This window comes from Nylanderia fulva, unplaced genomic scaffold, assembly GCF_048542155.1.
Source record: "Nylanderia fulva isolate GAGA-0341 unplaced genomic scaffold, ASM4854215v1 Scaffold12, whole genome shotgun sequence".
NCBI classification, from domain to species: domain Eukaryota; kingdom Metazoa; phylum Arthropoda; class Insecta; order Hymenoptera; family Formicidae; genus Nylanderia; species Nylanderia fulva.
The window spans coordinates 2,415,782-2,433,376 of NW_028189409.1; the positions used below are offsets into that span (position 1 = coordinate 2,415,782).

The 17,595-nt window shown below is 30.3% G+C and overlaps 4 protein-coding genes across 10 annotated transcripts in view; 3 read left to right on the forward strand and 1 right to left on the reverse strand.

The window, feature by feature from the left end:
- Positions 1-3,785, forward strand: part of Kank (KN motif and ankyrin repeat domain-containing protein 2 kank) — a 39,540-nt gene extending 35,755 nt beyond the window's left edge. For all 5 annotated transcript variants that reach the window (XM_029309885.2, XM_029309887.2, XM_029309886.2 and 2 more), the window contains 2 exons: positions 918-1,521; positions 1,853-3,785. In XM_029309885.2, coding sequence (XP_029165718.1) covers positions 918-1,521; positions 1,853-2,296 — 1,048 coding nt within the window. In that variant the 3' untranslated portion in view covers positions 2,297-3,785. The remainder of the gene's footprint in view (positions 1-917; positions 1,522-1,852) is intronic.
- Positions 3,786-4,127: 342 nt separating this feature from the next.
- On the forward strand, positions 4,128-6,798 carry Bet1 (blocked early in transport 1). Of its 2 annotated transcripts, XM_085490295.1 has the most exons (5): positions 4,128-4,349; positions 4,521-4,662; positions 4,742-4,908; positions 4,991-5,063; positions 6,377-6,798. In XM_085490295.1, exons 2-5 carry the CDS (start codon positions 4,629-4,631, stop codon positions 6,418-6,420), a joined length of 318 nt encoding a protein of 105 aa, XP_085346421.1. In that variant the 5' UTR covers positions 4,128-4,349; positions 4,521-4,628; the 3' UTR covers positions 6,421-6,798. The 2 variants fall into 2 exon arrangements, with proteins under 2 accessions (XP_085346421.1, XP_085346420.1); XM_085490294.1 differs by lacking the exon at positions 6,377-6,798 and having other exon boundaries at positions 4,991-6,221.
- On the reverse strand, positions 4,796-8,093 carry LOC114936671 (tRNA (guanine(6)-N(2))-methyltransferase THUMP3). The gene is made up of 7 exons (XM_029309936.2): positions 7,853-8,093; positions 7,673-7,785; positions 7,022-7,550; positions 6,723-6,901; positions 6,252-6,431; positions 6,017-6,154; positions 4,796-5,909 (listed from the first exon to the last, which is right to left on the reverse strand). Exons 1-7 carry the CDS (start codon positions 7,941-7,943, stop codon positions 5,742-5,744), a joined length of 1,398 nt encoding a protein of 465 aa, XP_029165769.2. The 5' UTR covers positions 7,944-8,093; the 3' UTR covers positions 4,796-5,741.
- LOC114936672 (putative ribosome production factor 1) lies at positions 6,805-10,130 on the forward strand. 2 transcript variants are annotated; one of them, XM_029309937.2, is made up of 4 exons: positions 6,805-8,209; positions 8,294-8,898; positions 9,155-9,419; positions 9,864-10,130. In XM_029309937.2, the coding sequence occupies exons 1-4, from the start codon at positions 8,163-8,165 to the stop codon at positions 10,039-10,041; spliced, it is 1,095 nt and encodes a 364-aa protein (XP_029165770.1). In that variant the 5' UTR covers positions 6,805-8,162; the 3' UTR covers positions 10,042-10,130. The 2 variants fall into 2 exon arrangements, with proteins under 2 accessions (XP_029165770.1, XP_029165771.1); XM_029309938.2 differs by having other exon boundaries at positions 8,146-8,209; positions 8,316-8,898.
- The last annotated feature ends 7,465 nt before the right edge of the window (positions 10,131-17,595 follow it).

Sequence of the window (17,595 nt, forward strand, 5' to 3'; positions counted from 1 at the left end):
TTCTCTTCGACTACGGTCCACGCCATCTGTTATTTCCGCGATTGAAGGTTGCCGCGGGGGATGTTTCCCGGTAAAAGGGGCGGTAAAAGAGGGTTGCGAATGGTAGAACCTCGTATATGACGTATTTCGTGCCGGTGGAGCGCATCGGGCGGTTTGTTGTTCTCTTCCGAGTGCGGGTTCCCACGTATACGTCTCGGGGGTGTTCTTCTCTCGTAACGCAGATAATATTCCCTCGTTCGCGTTGACGATCTTGCTATGGTGAATGAGTGAAACGTCCTCGATCTCGGCAGATCGATGCTGCAGCAGCAGCAGCAGCAGCCGTCGCCGTCGTCGCCTCGTTTGTTTAGAGACTCCCAAGCCGCTGATATTCTGCCTTATCTGGCCGCAAAAGGGTAACCCGTTTTCCCCCTGATCCAATCTTTATATCTATAAATAATTAATCATTTATACCATCAATTATCTACACGGTATCAGGGTTAATTTTTGACACTTTATTACATCGATTTTTACTATATATAATTTATAGCTGTCATAATTTAAAAAATTTTTAATTTCTTCAGTATTTCTTCTGATTGCATTAATTATTGAATTATAGTAATAATTAAAATATAGTCATTTTTGGCATAAAAAAATGTAAAGGCTTTTATTAGGGAAAATAAAAATAAAGCTATTTTTATATGATCCAGTAAACAACGTTACATCGATATTACATTTATAGCTATTACTATATATATAATTTATAGGTGTCATAATTTTTAAGATTTTTAATTTCTCCAATATTCTTCTGATTGTATACATTATTGGATTATAGCAATAATTAAAATATAGTGATTTTTGGCAAAAAAAATTATTTTAAAAATTCATATTTCTTTAATAATACTTTAAAATGGACATTAAAATTTTTTTTTAAATTTTAGCATTCAGCAATTACAAATTGAGAAGAGCAAGCATGAGAAAATCTCATCAGACGAGATGTGCAGTGTGGAGAAGGAGGTGGATAACGAAGAGAAGTCCGAGCTGTCGGACTCGACCTTGTTTCAACCGATCCAGGATAAGCCTAGGAAGAAGGTCGAGCCCACGAAGGAGATGCAAGCTGCCATGAAGGTGCTGAACGACAGCATCAAAAAATCGCCCAGCAGGAACATCTCTCATCAGCTGAAGAACGCCACTAATATCATACAGCAGGAATGGTTCAAGATATCCAGTACATCTAGTGCGAATCCATTAGACGTCGAGGATTATCTGGACAGGTTCGAAGAGTGCTCCGGTACTCTGCTAGAGTACATCGTCAACATGACAGATACCAGCGGCAACACGGCGATGCATTATGCGGTTTCGCACGGCAACTTCGACGTGGTGTCTATACTACTGGACTCGAAGGTCTGCGACATTAACAAGGCGAACGTCGCTGGTTATACAGCTGTGATGCTGGCCGCTTTGGCAGAAGTCAGGAATTCCACCCACGCCTCCGTGGCGAATAGATTGTTCCAGCTTGCCGATGTCAACATTCGCGCAAAACTGGTAAAGTTCGGTTACTATTAAGGAAGATTCTATTGCAAATATTCAGGATTTTTTATCTTTAAATATACAGAATCTCTTAATTATTGTAAACAACACATTTCTGAAAGGGTTTCATACGAAACTTGTAGGGTTTGACAACGCTATTCAAGGTTCTAATAATATTGTTATGTAATGCTCCACTTAAAACCCTACAAGTTTCCTATGCTACACTTTTTTCAGAAATGCGTATGTTCAAAATAACTAAGGGGACTTCTTGTACACTCTGTATATTTTTCTAATATGCATTTTTATATAAATATTCTTACAACTAATTTTATTATTTTTCCACAAGCACGGACAAACCGCGCTGATGCTGGCGGTGTCGCACGGACGCAAAGACATGACGCAGCTGCTGCTGGATGCTGGAGCGGCTGTTAACATCCAGGACGAAGACGGTAGCACTGCCCTGATGTGCGCGGCTGAGCACGGCCACACCGACATCGTGAGGCTGCTCCTGGCGCATCCGGATTGCGATCCGTCTATCGTCGACGTCGACGGCAGTTCGGCCCTGAAAATCGCCCTCGAGGCGGGTAACCGGGACATCGGAGTGTTGCTTTACGCTCACGAACACGTCAATCGAGGCACCAGCCCGTACTCGACCTTGAGGCGAAGCAGAAGAGGTTCCAAGCCGACGACGCCCACCGGACCGTCCCCGTCAGCTCCGGCTAGTCCGGCACCGTCGCGGCGCCTTCATTCGTCCAACGTTTCTTTGAACACATCGAAGTATTCTAAATAATTCAATCGGTAATTCACACACCCACCCTCCATCCATCATGAGCTTTCTCTTCGCGCACGGTTTTGACACGTAATAGTCATAGGATTTAATAGGATAGGCGAATTGCAGTATAAACAGGACTTTGCATTTAAATATAATTCTTTCGTTCATATATAATTTTTATATATTCCTATAAATTATTACACACGTACATACATCAGACATAGATATATTATATATATAGAAAAAATTTGACAATACACTAAAGTTTTTTTGCCTAATGATCGATTCGTTCTCGACGGGATTTTAATCATATATAATTTACCAAGTCAAAGACCACATGCTCAACAATGTATATCTATTCAGGGTAACGTTAGGAAAGATCTTGTACTTTAGTTTGTAGCAATAATCTGTAGCGTAACAATTTCTAATGTAGATACTGTTGGACAAATATTTGATGAAGCTTTCATATCCTTTGTAAATTTTATATAACTTTGATTATGTAAACACATTCTTGGGAACACAATTCTTCTCTTAAGCAGGATATGAAAGTACAAACTGTTCAATACACACGATGATACAGATTACAGCAAAAATCTAGCGATTCTTTTTTCTTTTACTCTGGCATTAAACATTCCAAAACAAACGATAGCGATGATCCGAATTGTTTAGTAGAAATTTATGGCAAAATGTAACATTATAATATACAGTTTTCAGGCCTAATCTCGAATTACTCCTTGGGATCAAATCGTCGATAAAATAATTTTATATATGTCGATGTTCATAGAAGAATATTACATGGTGATACATGTAATATATGTTATATGTAATTATACACGGATATATGTTATAATAGTAACATGAGATCCTTTATAATTCGACGATTTATCATGTTCTTTTATTTGCGAGCGACATCAAATGTACTTATCACTATTCTATGTTGAAGTAGAAAAAAATGTTAGATAGTGAAAATTGTATACAGAAAGATATAGTATGTGTAGTTGTAAAGCACAAATGTCGAAGAATTTATGAAGAAAATTATGTTTTTGAACTCTTGTTGTCGGGTTTCATATCGAAAACTTTATATATGTGTGTAATTAATATTCTAGATACTAATATGAATTTTTATTTAATCGAATCCCGAACGAATCGCCAACATGAAATATTAACAATTTAGCGTCGTGTTCATACGTGAAAAAAGGGACAAATACAATATTGAGCGGTTTTCTTATAAGGTTGTGAATAGATGTAATTATTTTAATTCCGGAGAAATCAAAGATTTAGGTTAAACGTTATCGTGTTTTTCTCTATATTTCCTGAAATAATTCTATAACGATTGTTAGCGTGAGATATGATATAATTATATCTATATATCGCAATGTAAGACAATGTACGATGAAACATACCATAGGAATTTAAAAAGTAGTGGAGAGTACTCTTTATTGTTTGTTGTGCCTTTATATTTAACATATAACATTATTGGTAAAATAAACTGGAACAGTAAATTCTCCATTGTTTGTAATATTCATGTTTAATTAATATTCTGTAGTGCAATAAGCATTCCATTTTTTATTTTTATTTCTCTAGGATAAAATATATAATCAAATTTATTTAAAATTTAAATTAAATTAAAATCAATTAATTATTAATTTTATTTGTTTAAAATTTATTTTATCTTTTATTTTTTTCTGTATTATATATATATATATATATATATATATATATATAGACCGCTAACACATAAAGGTCCATGCACAATACCAGATGACAGAGGTAACAGAAACAGGAAATAGAAAATATCCACCAATAAGAAAAGAGAAAAGATGTTATTCCCTGCTCTTATTGGAGGATATTCCAATTTCCTGCTCTCTTACCTTTTGCCTGGCACTATGCAAAGGCTTTTAGACCTCATCATATGGTGAAATGTCATGTATGAAGACGCGAGAACATATTTAACTGGGCAGAATTGGACGTGCTGTTTTTTGTAATAAAATGTGATAGTGGAGCGTATATCTTAAAAAATAAAAATAAAACAAAAATATCAAATGTATATGCATGTATAAAAATACTAATGGTTTGTACTAGTTTGTAGCGAGCTTGGCTGCTCAATTCATATTCTATTCAATTAAATATACTTGCTCTTGCATCAATTTTAATACTGCGATATAATATAAAATATAGAAGACTTTTTATATATGTAATGGCTTACTTATATGTAATTGTCGTCAATTTTTTGTGAATATAGGCCATTAGCCTCATCTAAAAAGTAATATTTAAATTGTGGAAAGAAGGGGAAAAAAGAAAAATATACTATTTTTATATAATTAAGATTATTACACACACACATATATTGATGATTACTAACAATATGCGACGTTCTCGTTCTGGTAAGTTTTGATTACATCTTTTTTAATTTAAATACATATATTAATAAATTTTTATTATATACAATTTTTATTTTTCCAGGAAATTACAGCTACGAGCCATTACCAAGTACATCTGCTCACAATGCCTTGGAGGATGAGAATGAAAGGATGACAGGAGAGTTACAGGATAAAATTCATGCCTTAAAATCTTTGTCCATTGACATTGGCACTGAAGTAAAATATCAAGACAAAGTTTTGAGGAGTATGGTTAGTTGAATGGTTTTTTTTAAGGCACATATGCAATATTATTTCTTTTTAATTTAAGTTTTAATATAAAAGTTTATTTTAGGACGATGATTTTGACAGGACAAGTGGTTCCTTATCGGGTTCAGTATCACGTGTTTTACGTCTAGCAAAAGCAGGTCACAATTACTACATCTTATATTTGTTTCTTTTTTCTATACTAGTATTTTTTGTACTATGGATAGTTTTAAAATTTAAATAATTGTACATAAATATTTAAACTAAAATATGTACATAAAATATAATTTATGTCAAAATTGAAAATTTTAAATAAGTTATGTGGCTGACTTAAATCTTTATGAATTCTCATATAAAAAAGTTTATTCATTTTAAGACTGTGTTGGCAGATTTGTAAAAGAAAAAAATACATATATATATTAGTTATTCTATATAAATATGAAATATAAAATGGGAATAAATACTATTTTTTTATAAATTTATTATAATTTCTGTTTTCTTTTTTTTCTGAATCTTTAATATTTTAAAATTATGAAAAATGAACAACTTATTGGAAAATAAAAATTACATTACGCAGCATGGAACATTCCATAATAAATAGAGTAATTACAAGTGAATTGCACAGAATTACAGATACGATAAGCAAAAGAAAATTCTTTTTGTAAATGTTGCATTAAAATTATTAAGAAACTTGTTTGGGGTCTAAAAAATCCATTACTCTTATATATTAATAAACTTTAAGTGATTTATATAAAAATACGAATGTATATAACAATATTTTTGAAATATCTTATAAATATATAGAATACCTTGGTCAAATAATCTTTGACAAGATAGGCTCACTTTTTGTTGTCTCTCGGATAATTATACTGTTTAACAATACGTGGTTTAAAGCGATCGTGAAATGTATTCGTACGATTCATAACATAAACTACAGCTTGAAGGCCTCCTACATTTACACCAACCGTTTTTGTCACCCAGAATAAATCACCAGCTGCTTGCAAAGCCTAAATAAAAATAAATAAAACAAGATTGATTTTTAAATTTTAATAAAATATTTTAATTAATTCTGTACTTTAATATTTTCACACACATAATTATAACAAAAATTTACCTCTTTAAAGTTATATCTATCATACGTAAGCAGAACTAATCGTCCATATGATAATTTCACTATTCGTCCGAGTTCCACCAAAAAATGTTTGTAAAGAGTTTTGTTGTACGACTTATTCCCGCTTCTTTTTCCAAAAGGCTATAGATTATTAGAAAAGAGAAAAATGTTATTCTTTAAAGAAAAAATAAAAATATTTAAAAATTGATGTATACATTTCAAAAATCAATTTTTATACCATGTCAGTAACGAAGATATCAATACAAGAATCCTTAAATGGTAATTTGGAAGCAGTCCATTGTACAAGATCTATTTTGCATCCAGCTGTAGAGACATTCATATTAGATTTTGTTCTTTCCACAGCTCTGGAATCATTGTCACCGCATAGGATATATGAGTTTGGATAAGCTAATGTTGCCTGAAATTTTAGATAGTGTCTTGTTTATAAATGTTAAACTTAATTAAAACCGCTTCAACTAAATTCTAATTAATTTAATCATGTACAGCAGAGTTGTATTATCAATATCTGCATTTTGTTAATATAAAAAGAATTATTATTAATTATGTGTATATAATATGTATAAAAAAAGATTAAACTAAATGAATAACAAATTAGTTATTTAAACATTTCTAAAAAGAGTTAATCTCCGACTGATTGGAATTTAGTCAAAGTGATCTTTATAATATCTATTATTGTATAAATATACACCTCTATAGGAATGGAACCTCCTCCACACATAGGATCTACTATTATATCTCCTGGCTTTGGATTTGCCAATCTTAACAAATTATAACATATAGTTGATCTCAGGGTAGTGGGCCCAAAACTTGCAATATTTCTGCGATGCATGGATTCATGAGTTACACGTAAGTGCGTTAACAATAAATCTAAAATATTTAAATACAATTAGTTATATAAGAACACATTTAGCCTATTATTAATATATATAATCATGCTATTAAAAAATTTAATATGTATTTTCCATTAATAAAAGTTTCAATTTTTACCATCCATTAATTTGCAGACAACTTCCAGATGGTATTTTGTTAAATCAACTATCCAGTGATATTTGTTCTGTGCTAGTTCTCCAATAATCCTAGCAACATCCTTAGACTCGAATACATGCTTACCAGTCCTCTCGCATGTTACTCTGTATCTAAGTACATCATTTTCCTTGGATTCAGAAGGATCCTGACCTCTTTTCTTCCCTTTATTTTCCGTTTCTTTTTTCTGCGATGCATCTGATTCCAATGACTCGTGCTCTTCTTTTTTTTCATCCTGTATCTCTAATACCTCAGTTTTAGTCACAAGAGTTTGCTCTTTTGCTGCGATATATTCCTCAATTGTTGGATAAATCTTCCCCAAGAATCTTGTTGCACATTTCCATGCATCGAGAGCTTTCCTCCATCTTTCATCCAAGTTTGAGACTACATAATTATATATAGATTTGAAATCTGTTTCTTTGTCATTGGTAAAAGATAGCCTTCCTATATCAACTACTATGAATACGTTATCTATCGATCTCATTTGCTGAATCTACAATATGTCAAAGAAAAATACAAAATAAATCATGAATAATGGAACGAAAAAAATTACAGAATTAAAATAATACGCACACACATATATATATATATATAAATATATGCAAAAGGAATTACTTTTTCAAATTGGTCCCAGTTTATATTGAAGTAAATTCTTCCACGCAGTTTCACTACCTCCACATTTTTGCCAAATTTTTCCTTGCATTCGTCAATCGCCTCCCATTCAAAGCCTATCATCAATCGGACAATTCAATTTAAATTATATTAAAAAAAAAGACGTGCTTTTGTAAACAATACCTGTGTCCACAGTACTTCCAATCGTAAAAATATTGTCATCATAATTAAGAGACTTCGAAAAGAGCTCTTCCAAAGATTTATGGTCGCTCATGATAAGATCTTCTTCTGCATAAATAAATATATGTATTTATTTATTTATTTATTTATACAAATTCCAAGAAACAAATGTTGCCTGAGTTCAGCTCAGAACACGAGTCTATCGAAGTGATCACGTGACTGCTCTGCGCAGAACGCAGCTACGATCTGCACATGGGCGGTAAAATAGTGGGAGCGCGCGTGACGTCGTAGCACATCTGTTTGGTATCATCGAATGCACGAGGTTTCTGCGAGAAATCTACAGAGAGGTTATTTTAAAAAGTAAGTATAGTAATAATTGAATAATAATAATTTCATAATAATATTTAATTTAATAATAATATAATACTTACTTCAATAATTTAGGCACAATTTTTTTACTTCGAAGAGTGCCATGAAAGTAAAGAACAATTTACGAAAAAATCCCTTCAATCGACCTAAACGGCAGGTCGACGAGACGAAAGATGAGGTCGAAGAGGAGACGAAACCAGAGGTGTTGCTGCCTTCTGAGCACAATTTCAATCATATTAAGTGCAAAGCTGTGAGGTACAAAAAATGCCAGGAGCTGATGAAGGAGAAGGTGAAGGCGAAGAAAGCGGCCAAGAAGGCGAGGATCAGCGAAGGTGCTCCTAAACAGGTTCCCCACACCATAGAGAGTCTGCGAGAGAAGGATGAGACTATGATTGTGTCTGCTGATCTGAATGATGAGGCGAATCAGGAGCTGAAAGTTGAATGCGAGCATGACGAGTTCTCTGCGTACTATAAGCAGGATTATGAGCCTAAGGTTCTTATCACCTATGCTGACAATCCTAATAGGAAGACCAGAATTTTCGGCAGAGAGCTCACTAGGATAATACCTAACTCCTTGTCGCTGTACAGAAATCGTTCTGGCGTTAAGAAGATTGTGAAAAGCGCGACTGCCAGGAATTTTACAGATGTAGTCATAGTTAACGAAGACCAATGCAAGCCAAGTATCCTTTTCGTGAAGTTACATTAATATTCTTTAATGTTTAAGGCTTTTTCTTTTTCGGAACACAAGCTAATATTTATTATACAACAATCCTTGTAAATCATTAATAGGCAAATATCAGAAGAATTATAGAAACTTTTTAGAACACTACAAAAATTATTTGCAAAGATTTCATAGGTTCTTTGTACAGCATTATAGAATATAAAATATTATATTTTTTTAATTTTTAAATGGTTTTTTCCTTATAAAATTGTCAGATGGAATGTTAATTATACACCTGCCAGATGGTCCTACTGCGCACTTCAAGCTCAGTAATGTCAAAATAACAACAGAATTGAAGCGAAACCACAAAGAAATCACAGAACACAGGCCAGAAGTTATTCTAAATAACTTTACCACACGATTAGGATTTACTATTGGTCGAATGCTGGGTGCATTGTTTCATTATCAGCCACAATTTAAAGGAAGGAGAGCTGTGACGTTTCATAATCAGAGAGATTATATATTTTTCAGACATCATAGGTAAGTATATTTTTAACATATTTATTTTTAATCTTTAATGGGAAAATAACTTTATATACATATGTGTAATTGTACGTATTATGTGTAGGCATTGTTTTATATTTTACTATTACAATAATTTTTATGCCTTAAAGTCTAAAAAAATTTTATGGTATTAGACATTAAATAGAAAAGTTATTTACTAATAAATAATCTTGCTAGAACTTCTAGACAAATATTAAAATTATATATGAATAATTCTATTAATTTTAGATAGATGTAGCTTTAAAAAATAAAAATTTTTATTACAATTATATATGCGGAACTTAAATAAGAATTAAATATTAAAATGAAGATATAATTAAATTTTAATGACATTTGATGATGCCATTTATGATACTTGGTGGAGATTGATATCAATATAAGCTACATTGTATAATTTAATATAAACCGACACATTTGCAGGTACGAATTCAATCTCAAAACAGGAAAACCAAAATTACGAGAATTGGGGCCACGATTTACTTTGAAGTTAAGATCATTGCAGCATGGAACGTTTGACAGTAAATATGGTGATTATGAATGGATTATACAGGGTCGCAGACATGATATGGAGACAAGCAGAAGAAAATTTTTCTTGTGAATATCGAAAAAATCGATTACGATTATATGTCAAACAAATCAATTTTGTCAATTAGTTTATATAAAAAAATAAAAAAAGATCACAAATAATATTTGGGTAAATAGAATATCTAATTGATTCAGAAATTCGATACAAAACAGGTTTATTATCTGTTAGTAGATGATTATACTATTTGACAATTCACGTTTTAAAATGATTATGAAGTATATGTATATAAGATATAAAATGTAGCTTAATAATTTATCTTTATATCTACATCATTATTTCTAACAATTATTAGCTGTTTAATCAAAATTTATAATAAATAATTTTTATTATAGAATGTCTAGAAAAAGAGACTATAGATTTTCTAAAATATTTTATTCATAATTTAGTCTAAAATATGTTATACTAACATATACATATTATATATAGAGAGTAAATTTAATTTAATTAATTTTTTATTTTTAATATTTAGTTCTTATTTAAATCTCGCATATATAATTATAACAAGAATTTACATTTCGTTAAAACTATATCATAAAGTTTAAAATAGTAGAATTATTCATATATTATAATTATACTACTTGTCCAGAAGTTCTAGCAAGAATGACTTATTAATACTTTTGTAGCAATAGATTTAAAGTACTGAGAAATAATTAACTAAACAATATTTAGCTAATCATCATTTATTTATTATCATTATATCAGAAAGATATTAAAAAATTTAATGTATACTTTCCGTCAAAATTATTTTATTAATTTTAATTTTTTGTATCATCTATTAATTTGTAGATCAATTCTAGATATTTTTTATTAAATCAACTACTAGTATTCACTTATACTACTTTTTCAATAATTATAAATATCTTTAAATTCAAGCATTATTTATTAGCAATTTATTTAGCAATGCTCTCACATATTAATTTGTGTAACACTATATAAATCTGTTTCCTTATTATTGTTACTTTTGATCTCGTGTATTTCTAATGCTTAGTTATAAGTTATATTTTATATATTTTTTTTTACATCGACAATCGTCTCAAATTCAAAACCTATATTGATCAATCAGACAAGAGTTTATAAACAATATAGTACAGACCGATATATCTTATAAAAATAAACATCTTATTTTTTCTTTGGCAAAATTTCCGAAAATACATTGTTTTCAAGATATCTCATCTATTAATATATCAATATACTGGTGCTATTTTTTGATACAGTTGCTATTTCTTGATATTTTATATAAATAAAACTCTTTCTTGTAGAAATTTTAATAATTCTGTCCAAATTAAATCTAATATTAAAAAATTTTGAAATATTCAACAATAATGAAATATTCTTGGGGATATCGAAATTTTGAGTACAATAAAAACTATGTGAGATATTTTTTGTACATATGTATTACATTATATTCTTTTATATTCTTGTGATATTCTACAATTTTAATTTACATTCTGATTAAAGAAGTACATATTGTCTCAAAAAAGATTTAAAGAATCCGAAATTAAAAATTGCAACTAATTTAATTTTCAATTATCTATGTGATATATATTTTTTGTTATTATGAAATATAAATGAGATATCGTATTTATATCGCTCGTAATTACAATTGGATATTTATTTTTATAAGAAAATATCTCTGTAAAAAATAAATCTCTCATGTAATATTTCACAAATTTGAATATTTAGACTTTGTTTTAAATTTTCTTCAAGTTTTATGTGTGCGAAAAAAATAATATGTAAAATCAATATTAAAATTTATAAAAGTAATAATGCATTAAGAACACAATGCTTTTTCCGTAAATAGGATAAACAGATAATCAGAGATGAATATAATCGGGAGGTTTTTTTAATTTTAGCAATATTTATCAATAAGTATTTTTATGGTAAATATACATATAAATGCACACACATACACTTGTGCATAAACTCGGACGATGCGATAGACGTTATAAATGGACTTGCATCGGATATGCAGACGAAGTTATACCTTTTCGCGCTGTCACTAACGATGACCGCGTCCGGCAGCGTCGAAAGCGCTTTCCCGTGTTTTAATCTATTTCATTAATTAAGGGAAAATTAACGCCGGAGCAGTACACAAACCCACCTCCGCGACGACGGACAATCAATTGCTATTTTATGATATCGATAGAAGTGTCACGCATATAACAGATGAAGCGTATAACAGATCAAATGTGCTATTGTTGGTCCGCGTAGTATAATTTTGCTATTAATTAAAAATTAATTTGATGCGCGACGTGTGTATGTTTGCCGGAACTAGACAGAATAGCACTTACCTTCTCAAGTTACAAAAAAGATTATTGAATTATTTTTCAATCAATTTTTACTTTATCTTTTTAGATTATATATATATATATATTTTCATTATTAATTTTTATCCGTGAATAAATTAATATTGATAGTTAAAGGAAAATATATTTTAAGAACTAAATTTATATCGCTAATAATTCTATTCGAAAAATTCGAAGCATCGATAATTCAATAAATAAGAAATGCAATAATATTTAATATACTAATAAAATATAATAGTATTAATATAGTTATATAAATTATATAATAATGTATACGGAGAGAATTTTTTGTTATATTTTACTGTAAAATTCACTACGATTTTTATTATATTTATTGGTAATAAACTAAAAATTATTATGCTTTATTTTAAAATTGATATAAAATATATATTTTAAATATTTTTTGGCATCTATTCTATTTAAAACACTTAAAGAATCATAAGTTTTTAACATAGTTTTTAATATATTTTAAAATTATTGAAATTTTATTATATATTTTAGTAAAATTAATCAAACATATTTTATTGTGGTTGATATTAATATTTTTATTGTAGTAAATATTAATCAGAGAAACTCTTATAAAATTATTCCAATACCATATTGTCCCACGATTACCAGGATTTTCAGGATAAATTCTAACAGAAAATTCTCTCTATGTAAAAATATAAATATATAATAAAAATATTATTTATCAAATATATAATAATATTAAAATAATAACTCCGTATATAAAATTAATATATAATATATATTCGTGCCAAAAATTGGAACTTGTGAAAAAATCAAGAAAACCCTTAACTAATACATATAGTTTTTGTCCCGACAAGATTTATAAGTTTTGTTAAACATAAAATTGATTCCATTAAAAAAAGGAATAAATTAATTAATTTTTCGATAATGATTCTATTTGTAAACAAATTGACATCATCTTGTATTCTTATCTAAAAACAATTTTTGTGTGAAATATTTTGTTTAAATGTGTAGAAAGAAAGGATATTTAAGATGGAACATTAAAATGTTAATCCCTATATATATGTCCTCCGCTTTTATTATTTCGCGACCGGATGATTATATCTGGGACGAATTGTGCAGTTTTTTCCAATCGGGAGCGATCTTTATATGTAGCGCGGCTCTCATTCATGAGGTTCTTGAGCGGGGTTCAACAACCCTTTACCGTAACGCATGAATATTCAGCAAAAGCGCAATGGGCGTCCATCGTAAAGTGCCAATTTCAACTTTGCGCTCACCGTCTATGACTGAAATCCAGTTCCTCCACTTCACCAGACCGGACCGACTGGACGTTCGTGACGTGAAGGCTCATATTTCAATCCGTTCATCGTAAGACACCAAATGTCAGACATCTAGACGAATCGAAGATAGAGTAACTATAAATCATAGTGTGTACATCGAGATTTTTTCGATTTATCGTTTACTTTTTTTATATATATATTTTTTCGTATACTTGTGCGTTTATGTGTACTTATAAATATGACATTTATTTATTATATTATATATACATAATAATTATATAATATTCTTGCAATGTATGTATATTTTATATATATATATATATATATATATATAATTATATATATTAATATATTATATTATATAACAATTTTTAGAAATTCTAACATTGATTTTATATATTTGCTATTTTTTGCGCACATGAAACTGGAATTCTGAATATTAAAATTTGTAAAATGCTACATGAGAAAATTACTCTTTTACAGAGATAACATTATTATAGCATTATATATGTCATATAATAAATATATAATAATATAATAGTTATACATGTTTCGTTGAAATAGTGTCAAATATTTTATGAAATTTTAGACGTTTTTGAGATGAGATCCTTATTAGATCACGTATCATGTTCTTATTATTGTGCTTTAATTAGAATTGTCATATTAACTTAATAATTAACAATACCGTTAACGAATCCGTACACGTAGGACTTAATGTGGAAAATCATCTTACATGATTAGAGTCGTACGAGGCATCCGCGAAGTATCATTCATCATGTATGCTAATTTGCTTCAGTCTGGACGTATATCTTCGAATAATTATATCTAATATGATTTACCGCACTTATAGGGGTAAGAATAATCGGCGAACTACTTAAGATTCCATTCCACGTGCAAATCTCCAGCAGATTTTAATAATAAAACAACGTTACATCGAGAGATCAATGAGAAATTAATATTTGGAAACGATAGAGAGAAATATATATTGAATAAGATATATATATATATATATATATACATATATATACGAGGCGTTTATTTTAAACGCGATGTAAAATCCGCTTTTAAAACAGGGTATGAATTTTAATAAAAAATGGATTATAAATTGAGAACAGGATAGAGATAAGAGAGAAGGAAGATATAATCGATCTCGATTAGATATTCGATAATTGAGAATTCACAGCTGTTAACACGTTTGCATACACACGTATGTTTTGCATACTATTTCTCTTTTTCACTAATTAATATAGATCAGGTTAAATACGTTGCGAAAATTATTTACGCATATTTATTTTCACGTTATTTTATTTATCAGGTTGTCGGAAATATCATGACGTATTTTTTCTGTTTTTTATATTTTTTTAAAGATTTTGTTAACAGTGTTTGCTGTTATCTAAATAAAATTATATAGATGATTATCTAGAGGAAACTTTGACGTAATCTTATCTTTATATAAGTAATAAAAATATGTATTATCTATATCTGCATCTTACATGAAAAAAAGTATTATCTTTACTAAATTATCTAGAATAATTTTCAAATATAATTATGGTTTAGAATCATAGTACATAAAAATACTTAAGCAGTAAGCGATAAAAATTTATAAATAGAAATATGAAATATATATCTTTACATCCCTTTTATAATTTACATTTTTTACAACTGTGTTCACATAAGCAGTCTTAAAAATTATCTAGAAAATTATCAAGATGAATTTACATATTTTTATCTGATCTTTATATCTATAGCTATTTGAAAATCATCAACAACTGATAGTTAATTACTGTATTATAATACGTCGTGACTTTTCCGACAACCTAATATTTTCTCGCGTTATTTTCCCGCGCAAAATAAAATGAATAGTTACACGAGGGCGCAAACACGGGGTTGAAATTTTAATCGGAAAAATCCGCGCACAACCCTCTCTTCTTCTTCATCTTTCTTCAGCGTGTCCTGCAGACAGCGAGCTCGCGAACTGGGACACGTGCAAATAAATACGTAATCCTTCTGATATTCATAGACAGATCGATCGGTATTCTGAAATTAGACTCATCATCGCGCGAGTTGCAGCGAGAACGAAAGAGAGAAAAGATGAAAATCTCATCGACGATCTGAGCGAGTCTACGTCTTCTTCGCCTCTCTCAGGTCATTTCGGGTCGAAAGTTCGCCAGGGCACGGCCCCCCTATACATAGAAGCAACCGAAGAGGATGCCGCCACCGCGCTGTCTCTTTCTCTTTCTCCCTCTCCCCACGTGGCATCCCGCGGGCTGACAGGTGAAGCCGGGCACCTGAAATATTCATCGGCCGCTGGGCTGAGCGAGGCGCGACCGAACGTCAATCTGTCAACCTGCTTCCATCCTTGCTATGTATCCCTGCACTCGAGACGCGCGCGTATGTGATATCATGTGTGTGTACGTGGATTTTCTCGTTATATAGATAGCTGTATGTATAATATGCGACTTCTCTCTCGCCGCTGGTTTATATTGGCAATTATATGGAAAGATGAAATCGATTCCAGCGACGATGAATGCAGATTTCCACGTGAATTTGACGGTCGCAAGTCCTTTTTGCCCTTTCGTTTTTTTTTATTCTTCCCTCGTCGGATATTATTTCGAGGGGTGATGATTATCGCAGGAAAAGTGTCGAAGCAACACTATTAATTTTAATAAATTTATTATAAATTCGTAAAAAAAGAAGTGCAAGAAAAAAGTTGAATCAAAATTTATATATAATTAAGTACTTCAAAATTTGTATATATGTATACGCAAAAATTTGCTGGAATAAAAATATTTTATTAAGTTTCAAAATAAATATTAATCTTATTTTTTAAGAACATTTTTCTTGGATGGAAAAGAAAATAACTTATATTTTTTACATATAAAATATTTTATTATATTCTTGAGATGACAATATATAATGTTGAAATAAGACTGTAATTTTTAATTGTTGAAATTTAAGATTTAGCAAATTCTTATAAGAAGATTGTAGAATCTTATAAGAATTATATATATTGTTGCATTTATGAATTTATAATTAATTTCAAAATTCATGCTTTAATGAAAAAAATGTCTTTTATTAAAACAACTTATTATGTATCGTGTATGTAAATATGCGAGAGTGTGTGACTAATTTCTTTTTCTGGAGGAAGGAAAATAGAATTGAAATTTTAAACAGAGTTTTTTTTCGTGGATTTTTAATCGATTTTTTATTCGAATCGTCGAAAACTTTTCCAGCTAAAGTTCTGTAATTGAGAAAACACAATTACTTTTTTTCTACTTTTAAAAATATCTCGAACAAGAAGTAATTGGATGAAGCGTATTTTCTCCGATTTAACCTGTCAGGATGTAAGCTAAAATAGGCAAAGAACAGAATAAACAAGAAGGTAACGTTGAAAATATAATAATAAAATTTACCAAGTCACATCTCTGCATTTATTATACATGTCCATTTGATAAATCATATATCTTAATATTTTTAAAACGTCATATAAAATTATAAAATGTATAATCGTGACAGGTTATTTGATTATTCAACTTCCTCGGGATAATAATATTTCCAATAATAACTCATGGTAATGAACCATTTCAAAAATAATTAATTATGAGGATATCGTTCGTTGCTTTTTCGTTACCGCGCAACCTTTTTTGCGGCGGATCTAAAAGAGCGGCGAAAATTAAGGCAACACTTTGAAGGGGGCTTTTAAAATTTAAATAATGCATTGTGTTTTGCCGGAACCATTGTCCGTCCAGCATTATTCCGTCTTGAACGACGACGCTCTCGAACCGATGCGATGCTCGTTGCTTGGCTGTCAACCCTCGTTGCGCCGACTTTTTGGCAGTTCTCGACGAAACACCGTCGAGAGGCGCATCGGAGATTACGTAATTCTCGCGGAGAAATTTTCGCGAACGGAAGAAACTTTGCGGAACCGACAGGCGAGCCCCGATGCATCCTTCAGAATTCATTCCTTTGCGATCTCCGGCATCCGCGATAAATTCGGCATAATGATTTGC